The sequence below is a fragment of the Numida meleagris genome, chromosome 22 (genome assembly GCF_002078875.1).
Source record: "Numida meleagris isolate 19003 breed g44 Domestic line chromosome 22, NumMel1.0, whole genome shotgun sequence".
Lineage (NCBI taxonomy): Eukaryota > Metazoa > Chordata > Aves > Galliformes > Numididae > Numida > Numida meleagris.
In genome coordinates this window covers 4965037-4982282 of record NC_034430.1, presented here as the reverse complement: position 1 = coordinate 4982282, position 17246 = coordinate 4965037, and the positions used below count along the sequence as shown (strand labels likewise).

General features: G+C 49.6%; 1 protein-coding gene across 7 annotated transcripts in view; it reads right to left on the bottom strand.

The window, feature by feature from the left end:
• Positions 1–17246, bottom strand: part of CSMD2 (CUB and Sushi multiple domains 2) — a 276129-nt gene that overhangs the window by 37387 nt on the left and 221496 nt on the right. For all 7 annotated transcript variants that reach the window (XR_002432467.1, XR_002432468.1, XR_002432469.1 and 4 more), the window contains exons 42-50: positions 16823–17032; positions 15242–15430; positions 12231–12408; positions 11729–11874; positions 8018–8098; positions 7654–7767; positions 5882–6070; positions 5233–5379; positions 4098–4286 (exon numbers count right to left, since the gene is read on the bottom strand). Coding sequence is in view for 3 of the 7 variants with exons in the window: in XM_021375375.1 (XP_021231050.1) it covers positions 4098–4286; positions 5233–5379; positions 5882–6070; positions 7654–7767; positions 8018–8098; positions 11729–11874; positions 12231–12408; positions 15242–15430; positions 16823–17032 (1443 nt within the window). In the remaining 4 variants the exon portion in view is untranslated. The remainder of the gene's footprint in view (positions 1–4097; positions 4287–5232; positions 5380–5881; positions 6071–7653; positions 7768–8017; positions 8099–11728; positions 11875–12230; positions 12409–15241; positions 15431–16822; positions 17033–17246) is intronic.

Genomic DNA, 17246 nt, shown 5'->3' with positions numbered 1-17246 from the left:
TATAGTATCTGTAACACAAAATGCATCAACACTATTCAAAAGTTTTCACACAGAGATAAAGGATTAGATAGCAATAATGGTTTGTATTTACATCCCACAGCAGCGACAACCCAAATCCCTTTTCTAACAGCACTTCTGGATTGCAGTAGGCAGCAAATTCTATAATTATGTAGTGCCAGAAGGAGGGATAAATTTAGCACCATGGCTGAGAAGGTGGAGGGGGAAACTCAGGGGGAAAACCGACAAAGAGGCACAATGCCAAATGGCTGTGCAGGACAGCAGCACTTGGGAGGAGCAGTTCTGCACCACTGCTGCTGTGCAGGGCGGGAGGGGGCCAGGCAGGTCACAGCACTGCAAGCACCAGCCAGATGCAGACAGGCCGGAATCACACTCACTCATGCTGCACAAGTTTCACAAGTTATTGCAAGCTCTGTTGTCTTCTTCCCTAACGCTGAGAAAACCAGCATTGGGAATCTGCCATTCAAATCTGTCTCCCCCAGCATTCCTAAGAGCAACCAAGAGAAAACAAACCTGAGCTGCTCCCATGCAGCTAATGCATGAACTGGAAGCTGAGCCTACATCTCCTGAGCCCTGTGCTGACACCTGAACACAGACTCACCTTCTGGTTACTCCCCCTGCAAACAAACAGGAGCTAGAAAATCATCAACCTCAGGAAAGTTACCTCCTGGTGACACAGACCCCACCAAAAGGAGAAACCAAAATTCTCGTGTATAGCATCAGCACAACCACTGGAGCTTTCTACCACTCAAGGTCCAGGACACTTTCATCCCACCACTACTCCATGTGTCGGCCAGAGCCCCAGCCTGGTGCGCAATTACACAGCGCCTCGCAGATGCTGGTGTTGTTAATAGGTGTGAGTAATTCAGCAGGCTCGTATTAGCATGATCAGGCATATCCCTGGTTGAAATGATAATCACATGTATGTCACTTCATCGAGCTAAGGAGCTTGGCGAATCTCTTCACAAGGCTGGGTGTCTAGACAAGCAGCCACACTGAATACCAATTTCATTCTAAGGCAAAAGAAGAGGGGGCCTGGGAAGTCCTACCCTTTCACTTCCACCCTGTGGTTCTCTTGCTATTGCTTTTTGATGCTGCATGCTATCAAAGAGGATAGCATAGAAGACAGAAGGTAGAAAGCCCTTCCCTTGCCGTTGTCCCCTGCAAAGCCTCCTATCTCTGCTCAATTGTCTGCTGTTCCTTGGAGGGGGAGAGAGAGATCCCAAAAGCAGCAGCACTGCTAGTAGTTAGTCAGCAATAACACAGAACTTCTGGGCCAGAGAGAGTTAACCAAAACGTTCATTAGGCCATCAGAAATAACAGCAAAAGCAACTCTCTTCTCCTGCAGATGGTCAGGCTACAACATGATGTATCGGTCAGGAAGAGCTAATTAGGACTGCAAACTCTGCTGCACCAAGTGGGCTCCGTGCTGCACCTGATGGCAATCCCATCCTTCTCTGCAATCTGCCGTCCTCGAGCAGGAGGAGCTATGGGTAACTTATTATTGACACAGTCCAGCTTTATTTCTAGGGTGGCAATAATCCTGCTCCAAAGAGCATTTCTGAAGCTCAAATTCTGCGCATTGAAATCTACAGAAATCAGAGATTAAAGAGAGAAGCTGATCCAGGGGAAAGCACAATCAACGTTTGGCCAGGAGAGAGCCACTGAGAGTGAGATCCAGGGGAACAGGAGCGCTTATGGGGTGCACAGGTACAAAAGCTCAGTCTGCAGGAAGAAAATGTGCTAGGAAATGGGACAGAGGGCTATGAAAGCCAATCTGCAGCTGGGATTCCAAAAACAAAGCAGCTTAAAAATAGGCAGCGGAGACAGAAAAGGCATATTAGATCATCTTGTGTTCTCCTCTATTGTGCCAACGCAAGATTGTTCCCTGTAGAATATTCTCTGCTGCTTCCATAAATGTCAGCGAGGACAGAGCATGTAGTAAAGATTATTCAGAGGGGATCGGGAAGGGGAAGAGGATTATGTGCTGGCAGGAGGAAGCTATGGGAAATGTCATTTGTTAACTAGACCATGTGTTTGTGGGGACCCCGCTTCCCCTCCTCCTGACACAGCCGATTGTGCGAGCAATTTATGCTGTGCTGCGGATCGAGTTCCCAAATCTCTGCCATTTGGTTCTGGGCACCAGATGAGAAATTGAGTAGAGCCCAAAACAAAAGGTTGCCAGTTGGCTTCGGGAGCAAGGCGAAAAAAAACCGAAGTGCTGGATTTTCTGCAGCTGACCTGAGCGTGGAGAGCTGTGCCAACCCCGCTCTCAGCTGCTGGGAGCCAGGGGGAGCTGCACTGCCATGAATTCTCCTGCGGCTCCGTTTGCTGCTGCTCGCCCACATCCCACGTCCAGCTCGGGGCACTCAGTACCCGTGGGCCAGCGCTGAGATCCCTGATGGGGATACGGGTGAACAGAGAGAGGAGGTGACTTTCCCAAAGGGGTTATGGAGAGAACCTGCGTGAGCTCCCGAGGAGCGTTCTGCTCCCACCCCCTGTGCAACGCGCTCCCACCATCTCACGTCCTCTCTCTGTCCATCCCCTCCTGCCTCTGTGTCTGAAATCCACATCCGAAGGTAAATACACGCTTTGGAGCTGGACACGAGGCTCAGCTGGCATTCCAGCACACCAGGACAGGAAGTACTCAGCAGCATTAGTACTATTCTTGATTATGTGATTTTCCTTAAGAAAAAACCCGGTGCATCACAGAGATTCCTTGAGCTGGGCTAAGGATTCGCAGGCACAGTTGCCATGACAGCCCTCGCGTGCGCCTGGCTCGTGGTGCCGCTCGTCTGCACAGCTCAGCAGCCCCAGCCCAGCTACTGCTGCAGTTCAATCATCACCAGAGCCTCTACCCATTTCCCCAGCTCTCCCCTGCCAGTGGCACCATGCTTTGGATTGGTTTACTGTTTTCCAATCACCTTTACATACATACAGCCTTGAGAGGGCTCCATTAAGCACCCCCATTGCAGAGCATCCCTTCAGAGGCAGGACTGCACACAAGCTGTGTGCTTCCAGATGGGACTGAGAGATTCATAGAATTGTAAAGGTTGGAAAAGACCCACTCAGATCATCAAATCCAACCACCGACCCATCACCATCACGCCCACGAAATCATATTCCTAAGCAGAAGGGAATTTTCAAGGCTCTTTGGTATCCCCCACACTAAATAACCCTGCTTTTCCTTAAGGCTTGGGCTGGGTGATGATGCAGACCGAGCAATGGGATTTTGCCTATGCTGTCTCTCTTCTCTGGATGGTTTCCAGGGAAGTCAATGCAATATTAATCCCCTGTGTTCAGTTCCCTTGGAACTTGGATGAACGTTCAAAGACACTGAAAGGTTTCATCTGAATAAAGATGGCCATCTTATCAACATGAAGAAGCAGGGATGATTGGTGGATTCCGACAAAGGTGCAATCAGAAAGTGTGCATAAAGAGAGGAAATAGCATGAATGCAAACCCCCAGCGCGCTGCCCTGTCCCGCCCTCCTCTCCCACGCCTGGAAGGAGCCATGTGCTAAGTATGATATGTCATAACGATTACGGCTAATTAGGAGGTGATGTGGAAAGAACAACGGCGTGCCTAAATCTTATATGAAGCCAACGGAAACTGGGCACCATCTGAATCCCAGGAACTCTCATCCCTCACGGACACACACAGAGCAGAGAGTGGATTTCCAGAAATGCTAAAGGAAATTCCAGCAGGACCCACACTACTTCCCTCCCTTCCAGATTCTTCCAGGCAACAGCTCCTCCTGTCCTTAACTGAGGCTCGGCTGTGCCTTTACTGCGAATTCAAACACTGCTACAACAGAAGCTTTTGCACAGATGGACTTTCTCTCACCTGCCCCAGAGCAGACAATGACCCTCTGCTCCTCGGCAGCTAATTCCCTTCCTTCCTTGCTCATCTGTTCCCAAGGACTTGGATATAAGAGGATCACATCTCACTGCCTCCACGCAGCTCAAAGCCTCACCAGAGAACTGGGGATGCTACAACAGCTTTTCATTTTTACCCATTTTACTCACTCCTTCCCAGGACTCCCAGCTCCTCGTACGGACGCAGTTTTTTGCTCTCACCTTGGCACAGCGGGATCGCTTCGTTCCAGTGGAAGTAGCCCTGGGGGTGCTGGGAGCAGGTGGCAGTGCTGTGGCCCACGAGCCGGTAGCCGGTGTCACAGCCAAAGCGAACCGTGGAGCCGGGCTGCAGCCCCGTCTGGCTGAGAATCAGCCCGTGGGCTGGAGGCTGCGGGAGGCTGCAGTAAGGAGCTGCAAGAAGGGCAAAGGGAGGCACATAAATCACGGCATGGGCTGCAGCACGACAAATCCCTTCCCTGTTCTCAGGAATCACATGGCTGTCCTGGCTTCAGCTGCTTACTATCACCTGAGGCTGTACAAGAAACAGAACCAGGGACAGATAAATACGAAGACAAAGGGGGAAAGAGAGCAGAGCTACTATCTACGTTTCACTCAGCTCTAGAAATAAAGAGTAATTTCTGATAATTAAATATTACTTAATTCATTTACTGAGTAAAGTCATTACTTATTTATGACATGCTGGCAAGTTCTCAACCCAGTTTTATAACTTCCATTAATTAAGATTTGCTAAGTTCCAAAAAAGAGTAATTCGCTTCAAGGAATTCTCAGCAAGCACTGAGCACGCAGCAGCGGTTTTGTGCTGAATGAGCAACCAGAAATCCCTGGTTCTGCTCCTCAAAGAGCAGTGCACAATGCCTGAGCAGGGCATGATGCTCTTTACACCATTTTCTGTAAAGGCTGTAACTCAGTAAGCAACACCTAAGTGTCACTACGCACCAGGAAGCTCTTAGCACCAGTTACGTTTTGTGATGTCAGCTTTCAAGCACCTCAAAATGGCCTCATCTTTGCAGAGACACGATAATTTTGTAACACAGGAATCCCCTCTGAATGGGTTTCATTCATCCAGAACCAAGCTGGCTGTGGCTATACGTTCTGGTTCTGACTGCTAAGGGTGGTGGAGGAAGCCCAGCCAGAGCTGTTAGGTTTTGCTGGAGGTGGAGCTGCTTTCCCGAGTCTCTCCAGCCCCAGAACAAGGCTTCGTGTGCCCTCCTCCAGGCTTTGGCACCTTCTGTGGTCACAGATGGCTCTGCCTCTCCGCAGCAATTTCGTGGAGATCCGTAGCTGAAGGGATGACCACGCTGTTGGCACAGGCACGCAGCCCCTGCTGGGTACTCACCAGAGTAGCGGATTTTGAAGCCTTTTCTGTTGTAGGCATGATCAGAGGACCAACGGAGATAGACTTTGTTCCCGCTGCTGGTGACAGTCAGAGGGGCAGAGTAGTTCCCGCTCAGTGACAAGAGCAGTGGGCTGTGGCCAGAGGGACCTGGGAGGAAGGAGGAGTGTGTAAAAGCCAGGGCTGGAACACAGAAAGCGCTGCTAATGGCCCCAGTGTGCCCGAGAGTGTTTCTGCAAGAAGAAACAGGTGTGCTTTGGAACAGCAGTGTGTGAGCTTCCCCTTTACTAGGAGCTCACGCTCAGCGCTTGTTTTGTGAACATGAGCCCCAGCGAATACCCTTGGCTCCCAGAAAACCAACAGCAAAGAAAGCCCTGGTGACTGCAGCAAGACCTGGCTTCTGCTCCAGGCAGAACGCCTTCAGCTCCAGAAACAAAGGGCAAACACAGGGGCTTCAGCAGAGCACCTGTGTTCTGCATTTGGCTACACAGCTGTGTCTTTAGGAATAAGGACACATTCCTTCGCAGTTCATCCAGGCCTACAGCACCTGGTCTGCACAGGCTTCGAGGACGAGATTCACAGCTAACAGCTCTGCTGCCTCGCCCCCCTTTCCCCTCAGCTGCCATCCAGGTCAAACTGGTGAATCTCTTACCGTCAAAGATCTCAAACTCATCATACTGCTTCTCGCTGAGGAAGTACTCGATGGTAAGGGAGATGTTGTAGCCAGGCTCCACCTTGACCACCCAAGAGCAGGTCTGGAAGTGAGGGTAACTTCCCAGGAAGCTCTGGCTGAGGATCACACCCGTGGAGTCTGTCATCACCTCGTTCATCGGGCAGGGCACTGCAGGAACGAGAAGGACAGACCACAGAAAATGACCACCAAATTTAAAGCAAGGGGCAAAAGGCAAGAACACAAAAAAACTCAACCGTCTTTGCACCATTCTGCATGCCTTTCAAAATGAACGGCACCGCAACCAAAAAACTATTCCCAAATTGCAAAACTCTCTCTTGGAAGCCCCTGGAAACTTTATTACCTGGGGCAGAATAAGGTGGGGAATAACAGACTTATCCCAGGGCATCCAAGGAGTTGTCAGCTAGGACATAAGAACTCCAGTTCATTCCTCTAATCACTGGAGCCCACTCAGGGGAATTCTGGACATACCAACGCAGCTGAAAGCCCTAAATGAAAAGGCTGGCAACTACACCCCAGGAGAGGAGGCTAACACACAAAGTGAGCAGAAAGTACAAAAAGAAAGGGATCTTACTTTATCCATAATTGTCTCTAAAAGCCAGTGCAAACACTGGACTTGTATTAACAGAAAACAGCCAGAACTATCCAGAAAGAACACTGTATTCTTTCCAAATCCTTAATCCCATCAGTGATTTTTTGACCTCTGTAAATTGGTGGCCAGATGTAATTTAAGGAGTCCCTTTACCCCCAGGCTAACAACCATCAGCAAATAATTGAATGACCTCCCTTTCTCTCCTTCAGTCATGCTATTTCAGAGAGAATAAAGCTACAGAAAAATATCCCATTATATGGTAAAAATGTTCAGATAGGAGGGAATGAAGGAGATGAAATAATCACAGTTGGAGCGAACAGAAGTACCAGCAGGAATCCAGAGGATAAATAAGGAAACATGGTAGCACGGAAACATCCCTGGGATCCCTCCTGAGCAGCAGCAAGGTGCACAATGCAGCGTGCTTGGGGCATTTGTTTCTCTCCCACGTCAGACATTCTGCAGCACTAATAGAGGCTGCTCCTCGCAGGAGGAGCGCGCTGAGCTGCAGCCTGCTCTTCCCCGCTTTGGCTGTTCGTGTCTCACTGGCAAACTGTCAGGCACAATTCCTCCCCCCACCCCGGGTAAGGACGTCTGGGTGACTGCTTTAATGACTTCACGGAGGCAGCCAGACAGACGCACAGCGCAGCAAAGCTCCATCAGCACGGCTTCAGTCAGTCCCACTTCAGCAAGTCCGAGCTCAAAGCGCCGTCCTGCCTTCAGGCTGTGGGGGGTAATTTGGCAGCACCAAAAAGAAGCAGAGCCCTTCCATATGGTGCAGAGAGCCCACAGATCCCCAGCAGGAAGTGGAGGAAGTTCCCTATCATTTATCAGGGAGCTGCTGCAGTGAATCACCCAGCACATCCCTCATCATTACCAAGCTGCTGCTGGATGAGCCCAGTCGAGGTGCACTGCCCAGTGCACGGCCCAGCGCCGCGTGGCAGGCAGGGGAGCAGCCCTGCCCTGTGATTCTGCAGCATCAGGACCCTGAAGTCTGAAAATTAACCCCTCTGCTGCAGCATGTGCAGGGAAACCTCTCCCAGCTGCCATCCCACCTGCTACGTCCCTTAGCAAGCCCTGTGCCCATGGCAGCCGTCCCGGGGCAGGACAGCTTTGGGTGCTCCATGGGGACCCCAGGCTGTACCTTCACAGGTGGGCGGAGGGCCTTCAAACTGCAGGTGAGTGCCTAGTTTGCAGGTCAGGATTTCATTCCCAATCAGTGTAAAGCCAGGAAGGCACCTGTACCTCACAATGTCACCTGCAGAAAGAAACAGAAAACACCCTGACCACGGAGAAGGATGAACTGTGCCCTGAGGGAAGCGTGGAGAGCTTGTGTACGGTGGCTGTTGAGCAGGGTCACACACACCAGGCAATGTCACACAACTACATGCATGAAGGGATCTCCTGGAGCCATGGATTTGGGATGGACAACACGTTGTGTCCTCCTGCGGAGGCTGCCAGTGGCTGAGGACAGCAAGGGAAGGAGGGCTCAGGGACCATGAGCCTACCTATGTTAAACTCTTCATTCTCAGTGATGATTTCTGCATTGGGAACCATGGTCGGAGGCTGACACCTGAAGAGCTGGTAGGCTGAAAAGACAGCGAAGGAAGAGCAGCAAACGTTAAGCTGGGGATGAAAGCAGCCATGGCCGTCTCAGTGCCAAGCGCATCACAGCAAATCCACCCCTGACCAGCAGAAGGAATTGGCAGAAATGCAACCAGCCCTTTCCCCTCCAAACACTGCAGAGATGGCTCCAGCTATCTGTGCCCCAGAGCAGCCTTTTTTTACATCTAATAGGAAACAGATTTTCATCAGTCTGTGGATCCAGAGGTGCCCGGGCTCTGTTGGACTGGTTGGACAGACACTGAACTTAGGTAACTGATGGGTGTTGCCATGAGTTAACGTTACTGTCCTCTGGGATACCACGAGAAGACCCTGGTGACCCTCAGTGGGGTTAGTTCAATCACAGAAGAGGAGAAGTCTCAGACTGCTCCAGCACCAAGTAAATTACAATAATTATTCACGGAATCTCATCTTTACCGCCTGACCCTGAACAGAGATCAAAAACCTCAACGCCTTTATTTTTAACCCGGAATTATTCATTAATTTCTTCTGCCGATAACTCCACGAGTGCAAATGTTTTCGGCTGCAAACTCTGGATGTAGCTCAGGCCATGGAGCAGCCCAGCAAGGCTCACACCTTGCACCAGGCAATGCCGTGCAGGCTTTGTCCAGTTCCGTGTTCCTTCAGAGGCACCAGGCGACTGCATGGGAAGAAGGACTCCAGGCCAGGAGTAGAAGATGTCCTCAGACTCAGGCACCTGGCCACACACACCGCAAGCAGCACATTTGCTATCAAAAATTAAAGATGAGCAAACACAGAACAAAACAAACGTGCTGCTTACAAGGAGATGGGTGCATGAGGTTTGAGAACCGTGCTGCTTACGAAAATAAACACACAGGAGCTGCGAGCGTGGCTGAATTGAAAAAAAAAAAAAACAAAAAAACCGGTGCTGGGAACGAAATGAATATTAATGACAGACATTTTCTGCTATTTGCTCAGCACTTCTCTGCATCTTTGCTCCCCCTGCACCTGACCCTGGACAAGCATAACTTCCTCTGAAATTTATATCAGCCCTTTAATTTAAGATACTGGAGCTCACGCTGCCACTGAATATTAATTCTTACTAACTCCACTATGTCGAACCCTTCACACCACAGCAAAGCTGGCAGCAACCTTAATGAGGCTTATGATAATGCTTAAATACACATGTAAAGAAGCAGATTTCCCATTCTCTCACCCCAATTTCCCTACCCCCTAAGGTGGTGCACAACAATAATGCTGGTAGGTCAGCACTGCAGGCACGGAGCGCTCTGCATTCCGTGCCTGTACCGTACCCAAGAACGGGGCTCTGCTACAGCTCACGGATCCCTGGGACCGTGTGGCACCATCACCATCACCATCATCACCTCCCTGAGTGTGCAGGAGGGGAGGGGCAGCAGATGGGGGCAGTGGGGGAGAGCCCTCCTGCTACACAGCCAGGACCCGGAGGGCCACACTTGTTTGTGGTCTTTGAAACAGATGTTTGACAGCGGGGGAAGAGGGAATCCGCAACAAAAATTTAAATTAAATGCTATTTAAAAAGCACTTGACGGCATCTATTGAAGTGGAAAGATAACCCACACTTACAGCATTAATCTCCTCTCCTTAATGGGCCATATTTCAATAAAGAGGTGCGATTAAGAAGGCTTCAGCATATGGGTGATGCAGCAGTGGCAAAGCTCCTTTCAACAGCACATCCATTTGTTCTCACCAGGACAAAACAGAGTCCCGTCCTTGAAACCACACTGGGACCCTCCGAGTTACTGTGCCATAAACCCCCTCCCGTCACACTCACACTTCAGTTCGGCGCTGCCACCTGAGCTAACCCATTTAATAATAGGTGCCACATCATCATTTTTCAAGGGCTGCTATTGAATCTTCCAGCTCTCTAAATCATTCTTTTGTTTCCTCTCCTCCACCCTGAGGAAATGTTTCTTTGCAGGCATTTGAAAGAGCAATGGGTCCCTGACAAGGGTGCTGCTGATCTGCGCTGCATGGGAAAAGACAATTTAAAGCTGGAGGAGGGTGTCTATGTCCTAGATCTGCCAACGTGCAGCTGAAGAAATGAAAATATACATTGCTATAGAACCCGAGGAAATTCCATTTCCTGCAGTTACACCCCAAAGAGCAATGCCAGTGCTGCAAGTGACTGCGCTGTGCGATCCCGGAACGAACATTTCTCCCCTTGCTCCATCTCCCCAGTGCTACGAGGCTCCACACGCAGAATGAGAGCCTGGGAGAGGAACCTCACCCTGCAGGCAACCAGCTCCATCAGTGAATCTCTGGGGGAAGGCTTTATACTAAAGCCCCGTGCATAAAGGGACCAATAAACCAGCGAGCAGTGCCTTGATAAAAGGCCAAGAGTGCCCATCTGGGAAACGGGCTCCAAATGGCTGCTGCCTGACGTCGGCTCCTTCCAGCACCGCTCCAGACCTCCTGCCTGCAAAGCCCAGGGTGGCTTTAGACCTCAGAGAAACCACGAGCTACAGAAACCTCACTATGAAGGGCTGTCAGGACTGGAGAACAGCAACATATGCCGATGGGCTCTAAGCACAGCAAAGACAGTAACTAATTCGTATTACAAAAGGAAGCATTCGCTCAGCTGCAGCAGTGTTCACGTACTGCTCATTTCTGCACCAAACTGCCTAACTCCTGTTTTTTTTTTTGCATAACTCTTACATGCACACCGTGGTCTGGTACTATAAATCTTGCAGTGTTTTGCAGCAGTAAACCAATTCCCTCCGAAGCCTGGCAAGCATTCTTTAAATTCAGCCTATCTGTATAACTCTTGCCTTTTGGAACCGAACGTAAGCCCAAGCATTCTGCGCAGATTCATCGTGTAATTCATGTTAGACTTCGCTGAAGTTGCTGCAAGCAAATTACCAAAGCAAGAGGAGGTCTCCATTTGCACTTTCCAAAACCCCAGTGCTGCCGTAACAACTTGTTAGTTAATCCAATTTAAAACTGGGTCCTCTTTTAGTGGCGGAAAGCAAACGCTCTCATTTCGATGTAATACCCAGCACATCTCTCTGGTGTGAGCCGCACTCACACCAAAGAATCCCCACATAAACTCAGGGATTTACAAGAATCATTTTTCCTCCCCATGGAAACGAAGTCACCTCTCAGCCGGGACACAGCTGACACTTCAAACAGGACAGCAAGACGACCCAATTGGTTTAGCACGGCACTGGAAAGACAATACCGTATCCAGCTAAAACTGCAGAGAGGGAGAGTTTTAAGCAAACAGAGTGGAGCTATTCATAATGGGATCTGCCACGGAGAGGACAGTATTTACAGCATCACCTTGAGAGAGGCGCAGGACTGGCACGGCTCTCAGTGTGCGGGCACGCTGCTGTGCCTGAGTTATCGCAACGTTACACATGGATTTCTGCATCTGCCCAGGCTGCGTGACCACTTGCAAGCACCCGATTGCATAAGAGACTTTCAATCTCAAGCCTGTGAGAACCCACCCCGCTGCAGAAGACTTCAGGTAAAAGCATTATTTCTTGCACGGATCGTCTCCCCTAGAACTAGACCTCCCCACAAGGAGCTGACCCACGCCCCCTGCATCCCAAAGGCAGGTACGGCGTACGCATCACGCAGCAAGCAATACAGACCATAGAAGTAAATGGCAAAAATCCCTCCATTTGCAGCATCACTGTGGAATTTCACCAGGACCTGATTGGAAGAGCTTTGGGCTGACTTCTTAGCAGAGTTGCCAGTGAACACGCCAAGCTGCGGGGCTGTTTGTTGCGGACCATCCCTACAAGTGTAGGTGAGAAATACAAGACAAAGGCACTATTACACATCTTTAATCCCAGGCAACGACCACCCTCCCATACCACATGCACAGAACTCCCCCCAGTGCCACGCAGGTTCGATGTGCCTCATTTTAACAGCGGATGATCACAGAAATGAATGGAAAACCTACTAAGCTATTTTAAGACCTACTGCATCTTAGAAAGTGCAGTCCAAAATCTCACTGTCCCCAGAAGATACTTCCTCCTGCTCTTAAATGCAGCGCTCCCCACACACCGCAGCAGTGGGAGCATGATGCCCTTGCTGAAATGGAGCCTAAGCGGCGGCTCTGCTCAGTCCTCACACCTTTGCTGTACTCACCAAATCGTGATGAAATCATTGTAGGGCTCTGTTTGCAACAGAGTGAAGTTGAGATGGATCCCGTAGCCCACAGGCACCGTAAGGAGCCACGTGCAGTCCTGGGAATTGGGGTACTGGTTGGGGAAGCCAGGAGAGTAAACTGTCCCATTCTGGGTGGTGACATTGCCCCCGCAAGGCACTGCAGGTAACCAAACAAACACAGACCTAGTGAAGAAATATCCCCCCAAACAGTGACTTTCTAATACCTCCCCCATTTTCTTTTTCTTTTTTTTTTTTTGAATAAAAGCAATTCTGGACATAGGCGGATCCAGGCCCAAAACCCTAGCATACCTCACCATGAATAGTTCATGCCCATCACAACTACATCTAACCTTTTCAACTCAATTCCATTAGAACAAATTTGTTAAGTGCTCCGGAGCTGAAAGGAGACGGTCAGGTTGTTTTGTACAGATGTGATGGCCAGGTGCACAAATCAACTCCATCTTACAGCCGAGTAAGAGCCCTTGGGGTCCACCAGCTGTTTGCACCCATGCATGGAAAACACAGCTCCTGACCAGATCACACCAGTGGGCAAATCTATGCACTTGCTCATCCAGCTTGGCTTGGACCAGAACCATCGAGCAGCTGGCTTTCCACAGATCGCATCTGAGCAGGGGGGAAATGATGATTTATTTGTACAACAGCAGCATCCACTTCATTAATCAACACGACAGTTCTATTGCACTAGGTATCTTCCAGGTCTAAATGAACTTGGAAGCTACACAGACATAATTAGAAACAGCCAGGGCAATGAAGAAGAGAGATAGAAAGATGACATCCTGCTGAAGTGCAGGAGGGCCACAGCAGGTCCCTAGATCCAAGAGTCCCATGCACAGAAATCAGCTTCTGGATCTTGCACAGGGTAAATGCAGATAAGTCCTCTGCCTCAGCCAGCTCCCTTTTAGAAGCCACACAGCTGTGTTAACCCAGTCCTTGGCTTAGGTTAACACATTCTTCCTCCCAGCACAACTTACTAAGTCAGGCTCAGTGCTACACTAATACATGGCACCACATTCTCCTGTTCATATAGGAGTAGCCCCACAGATTTGTACCACTCTGGATGTGACCTGATGTGCCAAAAGTGAAGTTAGAGCCAGGCTTTTATTGCCTGGTTCTGCTCTGCTTTCTCTTGTGGTTTGATCAAGTTGAGAAAACCCTGTGTATTTATACAAACCCATACACTTACTTCCCTAAACAAACACCCGAGGAACCTTAGGGGCCAAGTTCCTTTCTGCCCTGCAAAACAGGCAGCCTGCTGATCAGCAGAAAAACTCCTAGGAGTGCTGCTGGAAAACTCAGCCTCTGTGCCTTCATTTTGGAACTACAACTTCTCTTTTAATTAAATGGGCTTTCAGCTGTGACCTGTGTGGGGAAGGTGAGCTGGTTAGCCTAAGGCAGTGCGTCATCGCTGCTTGCTGGTATGCAAAAATGGCCCACCCAGCTCAGCTGCATTTAAGGAAACAGCCAGAAAAGGAACACTCTGCACTGACTTTAACAGCACTAACAGCCCAGCAGATGTGCTTGCACAGGGAAAAAAGCAAAAAGACCAAAATACACCTATCCTCTCGCTCCTCTGTACTCATCACAAGTGCTGCAGAACAGGAAAGCTACTTAAAAACACAGTAAAGAATTAAGGTCTGGATGGTTGCAGCTGGCAGACCTGATGCCTGAGGGACAGGGCATCATCCTGTCCCAACTCATGCACATCTCTGCAATGCTGGAGTCACAGGGAGCACAGCTAGGATCCTGTTCTTTATGCTTCCTGTTCTCGGAGTTCAAGGTCTTAGGACTTAAAAGAGGGAAAACATCAGCCCTCCCTCTCTTTCCCCAGTGCAGACCAAGTGCAATAGGGAAGCTGGGATAAAGGTCAGTGCTCCAGCGAAATGAACTGGAAATCTTCAATGAGCAGCCCTGAATTTCTTAAGGGTTCGTGTGAAACCCCTCTAAGGGAAACCTCACAAAACTCAGCCCACCAGTCCACAGGATAAATGACTGAAAGAGCCCCGCTGGCTCTGAAATGAGAATATGGACACTGGAGCTTTGAAGCCTGGAACACAGATCCGCTCCTTCAGAATGCAGGTCCACCTGGCACATGTGCTCTTCAGGAAGGAGAGCTTGTGCAAGATTAGTGAAGAATTGTTGGGTCATTTTTGAGATGTCATCGTTGCCATACCAAGGAGAATGGGCAAGGACCCGATCTTTGCACACCGAGTGTCCCCAGAGCTGCCGGAGTCTTCTTCAGAGACTGCTATGGGCAAAACAGCAACAGCATACAGTTTCTGTGCTCCCCAACGAAGTGTGTGTATTTCTTTGTGTGAAATCTTGATTTTTGGTCTGGCCCTGAGTTCTTCAGCAAGCTTTGAGAACTCATTTCACTCCTGCCTGATTCAGTGTTTATCTGTCCATCACGAAAGTCAGCACTGACCTCCTGCATAAGGAAATTGCATCAGCTAGAGAACGAAGGCACAGGAGGCTCTCTAGGAGGAAGGCAAGTTCTGTGGATCAGCCGATCAAAAATGCTAAACCAATGGAAGTGGAACACAGTTGAAGAAATAAAGCAGACAAAAGATACTACTGCAACAACCCTGGACTGCCTGACAGTGAAAGCACAGCTCCCACTGACATCAGCAGTGAGACTGACAGCTGGAGACAGCCCTCACCCATAACAGGAGCCTCAAACACTCCACCTCAAAAGATGCCCCTTGGCTTTGAACTGTTCAAAATGTTCGCCTTCACTTGGCTGAAATATGTTAACATCAGCTTACTGAGAACACGCTTCAACACCCCAGGGGCCGAGGCTTTATGCAAAGCGCTCAACCCCAACCTGCCTCCAGCAATGCTTTTGTTTCCAGAGAAACTTGCAGCCCAATCACAGAACAATGATTCAAAAGGAGGCCAGAACTGAGAGCTCAGGTCTCTTCTTTCCCCAGCACGCCAGGCGGGGTGCTCTTAGGGTGATCCCAAAGCCATACCTTCACACCTGGGCAATGGGTGATCCCAGTTCCTGTTGGTTCCGTGCTGACATGTCAGGACGGGGTGACCGATCAGCTGGTACCCAGGCAGGCACTCAAAAGAGATGGACTGGCCAACGTTGTAACCAGCTCCTCGTACAACACCGTTGGCAAAAGGCTCAGGGTCAGGGCATTCCTGCAGCTCATACGCTGAAACAAAAAAAGAAAATAAACAGAGAAATGTTTCATACTTCTAATTTTTTCATAAAAGCAGGAACTGTACACTCACCACGCTGCTTAGCTACTTCCCCTTCATACAATGACTTAATTGAAAGAGATAAAACTTTAATGAACCATGCACACATCAGCATGGAGGACAAGGGACAATCCTGTGCTGCCTCAGACGTGAGCACTGGGACCCACTCTGCTCCTTTGGCTTCCCGGAGCCTGCATTCACAGGGTCACCCCACACTTCACTTCTAATTGGGAAATTGGCCTTGTTTTTCAACAAAATGTGGACAATCCTGATGATGAATGTAAGTCAATTGGTTAGCATGTTCCACCTGGCATTATAAATTATTGGTCAGCCTTGCTAGAGCTAATTTGCATAGCAATTTCCATGAGATTACCCAGAATGCCCCGCAGAACACATTCCTTCCTAAATTGTGCAGCAGCGCATGAATTATATGGTGCATGAACAGGACAGCCGAGACAAAATTAATGTTTTCAATTAAGTATGAGTAGTGGCTTTTATTGCTATTTCTGGGGAGGCAGCCCTTTGTCAGTCCTTGGCTACAGCACATGTCTGGAGACGCACGCTCCATCGTCCCCACTCCTCAGACCTCTCTCCCAGGCAGTAGTTGGATCACTTGGCTCCCAGCTGCTGCACAGCAAAGCCCGTCCTAATTATCTTCAGTATGAAGCACGTGATCTGCCCTTGGTGTCCTCTGCCCGCATTCCCATATGTCAAAGACAGGTGGACAAAGAAGTCCAAAGGATTTTGCAAAGACCCTGTCAAAAGCAGAGCTGTGATCAAGCAGGACCAAAAGTTCAGGTCCTCCTTCAACAGGCTGAAGCCTCACGGGCAGCCCCAAGCCCCGCTGTTACGTTATTCAGCTATTTACTTATTAGCTCAGTCCCCTCCACCAGCCTGCCTCAGCACAAAGCAAAGCTGCAGCTGAGGATGGAAGGGATGCATTTTTGTGAGTGCTCAAACTGGACTTCAGCTGAGACTGAAAATCAGCTGCAAAATTTCAGAGCAAACTACAGCTGCTGAGAACTCCACTCTTTGCACATGACAGTCGACAGAGCCAAGATCTAAGTGAATCTGGCTGGAATTAATTCAAAGACAGCTCACTGTCACAAAGCACTCCAGGAACATTTGTTATTTGCCGTAGGCATAAGTCAGGATGAACAGATCCCAGTTATGAGGATTTAGCATGGTCCTCATGTAACACCTTTCCACTCATTTGGATTAAGTCCTCATGGAATGAACTCAACAGAATAGCAGCAACCGCGCCGTCCACCCTCTCTCCCCCACCCTCCCCGCTAACACCTGGGGACAGGATTGTCCCACTGCTGCTTGTTCAGCGGCCTCCTTACCTTGGTACTCCAGCTTGAAGCCTGGCTTGTTCTGTGAATGGTCGCTGTGGAAGTACACCGTGGTTTCATGAGATGTGGACAGGAGGGAGCCTGGGATTTCGGTGCCGCTGAAGCGCCCGATGACGTTGCTGGTGTCGTACGGCCCATTGCGCACCTCAACGAAGTCATGGTTTGGCTCAGTGGAGAAGTTTAGGAATTGAATGTGAGCACCTAGGGAGGAAGAATAAACAGCCTGCCTTGAAAGATATCCACGAGCCTTGGCACATCAGCACTGCCCAGTACAGCCTGGTCAATTAGAAAAAAACCCATTCACTGCACTGGAGGAAAAGGGTGACCGTCCTGCTAGCTTCCAACCTAGATCAGGCTACAAATGCTGTGGCTTCAGGCTGCTTGAGTTCCTGTGCACTCTGTGCACTTTGCCTGA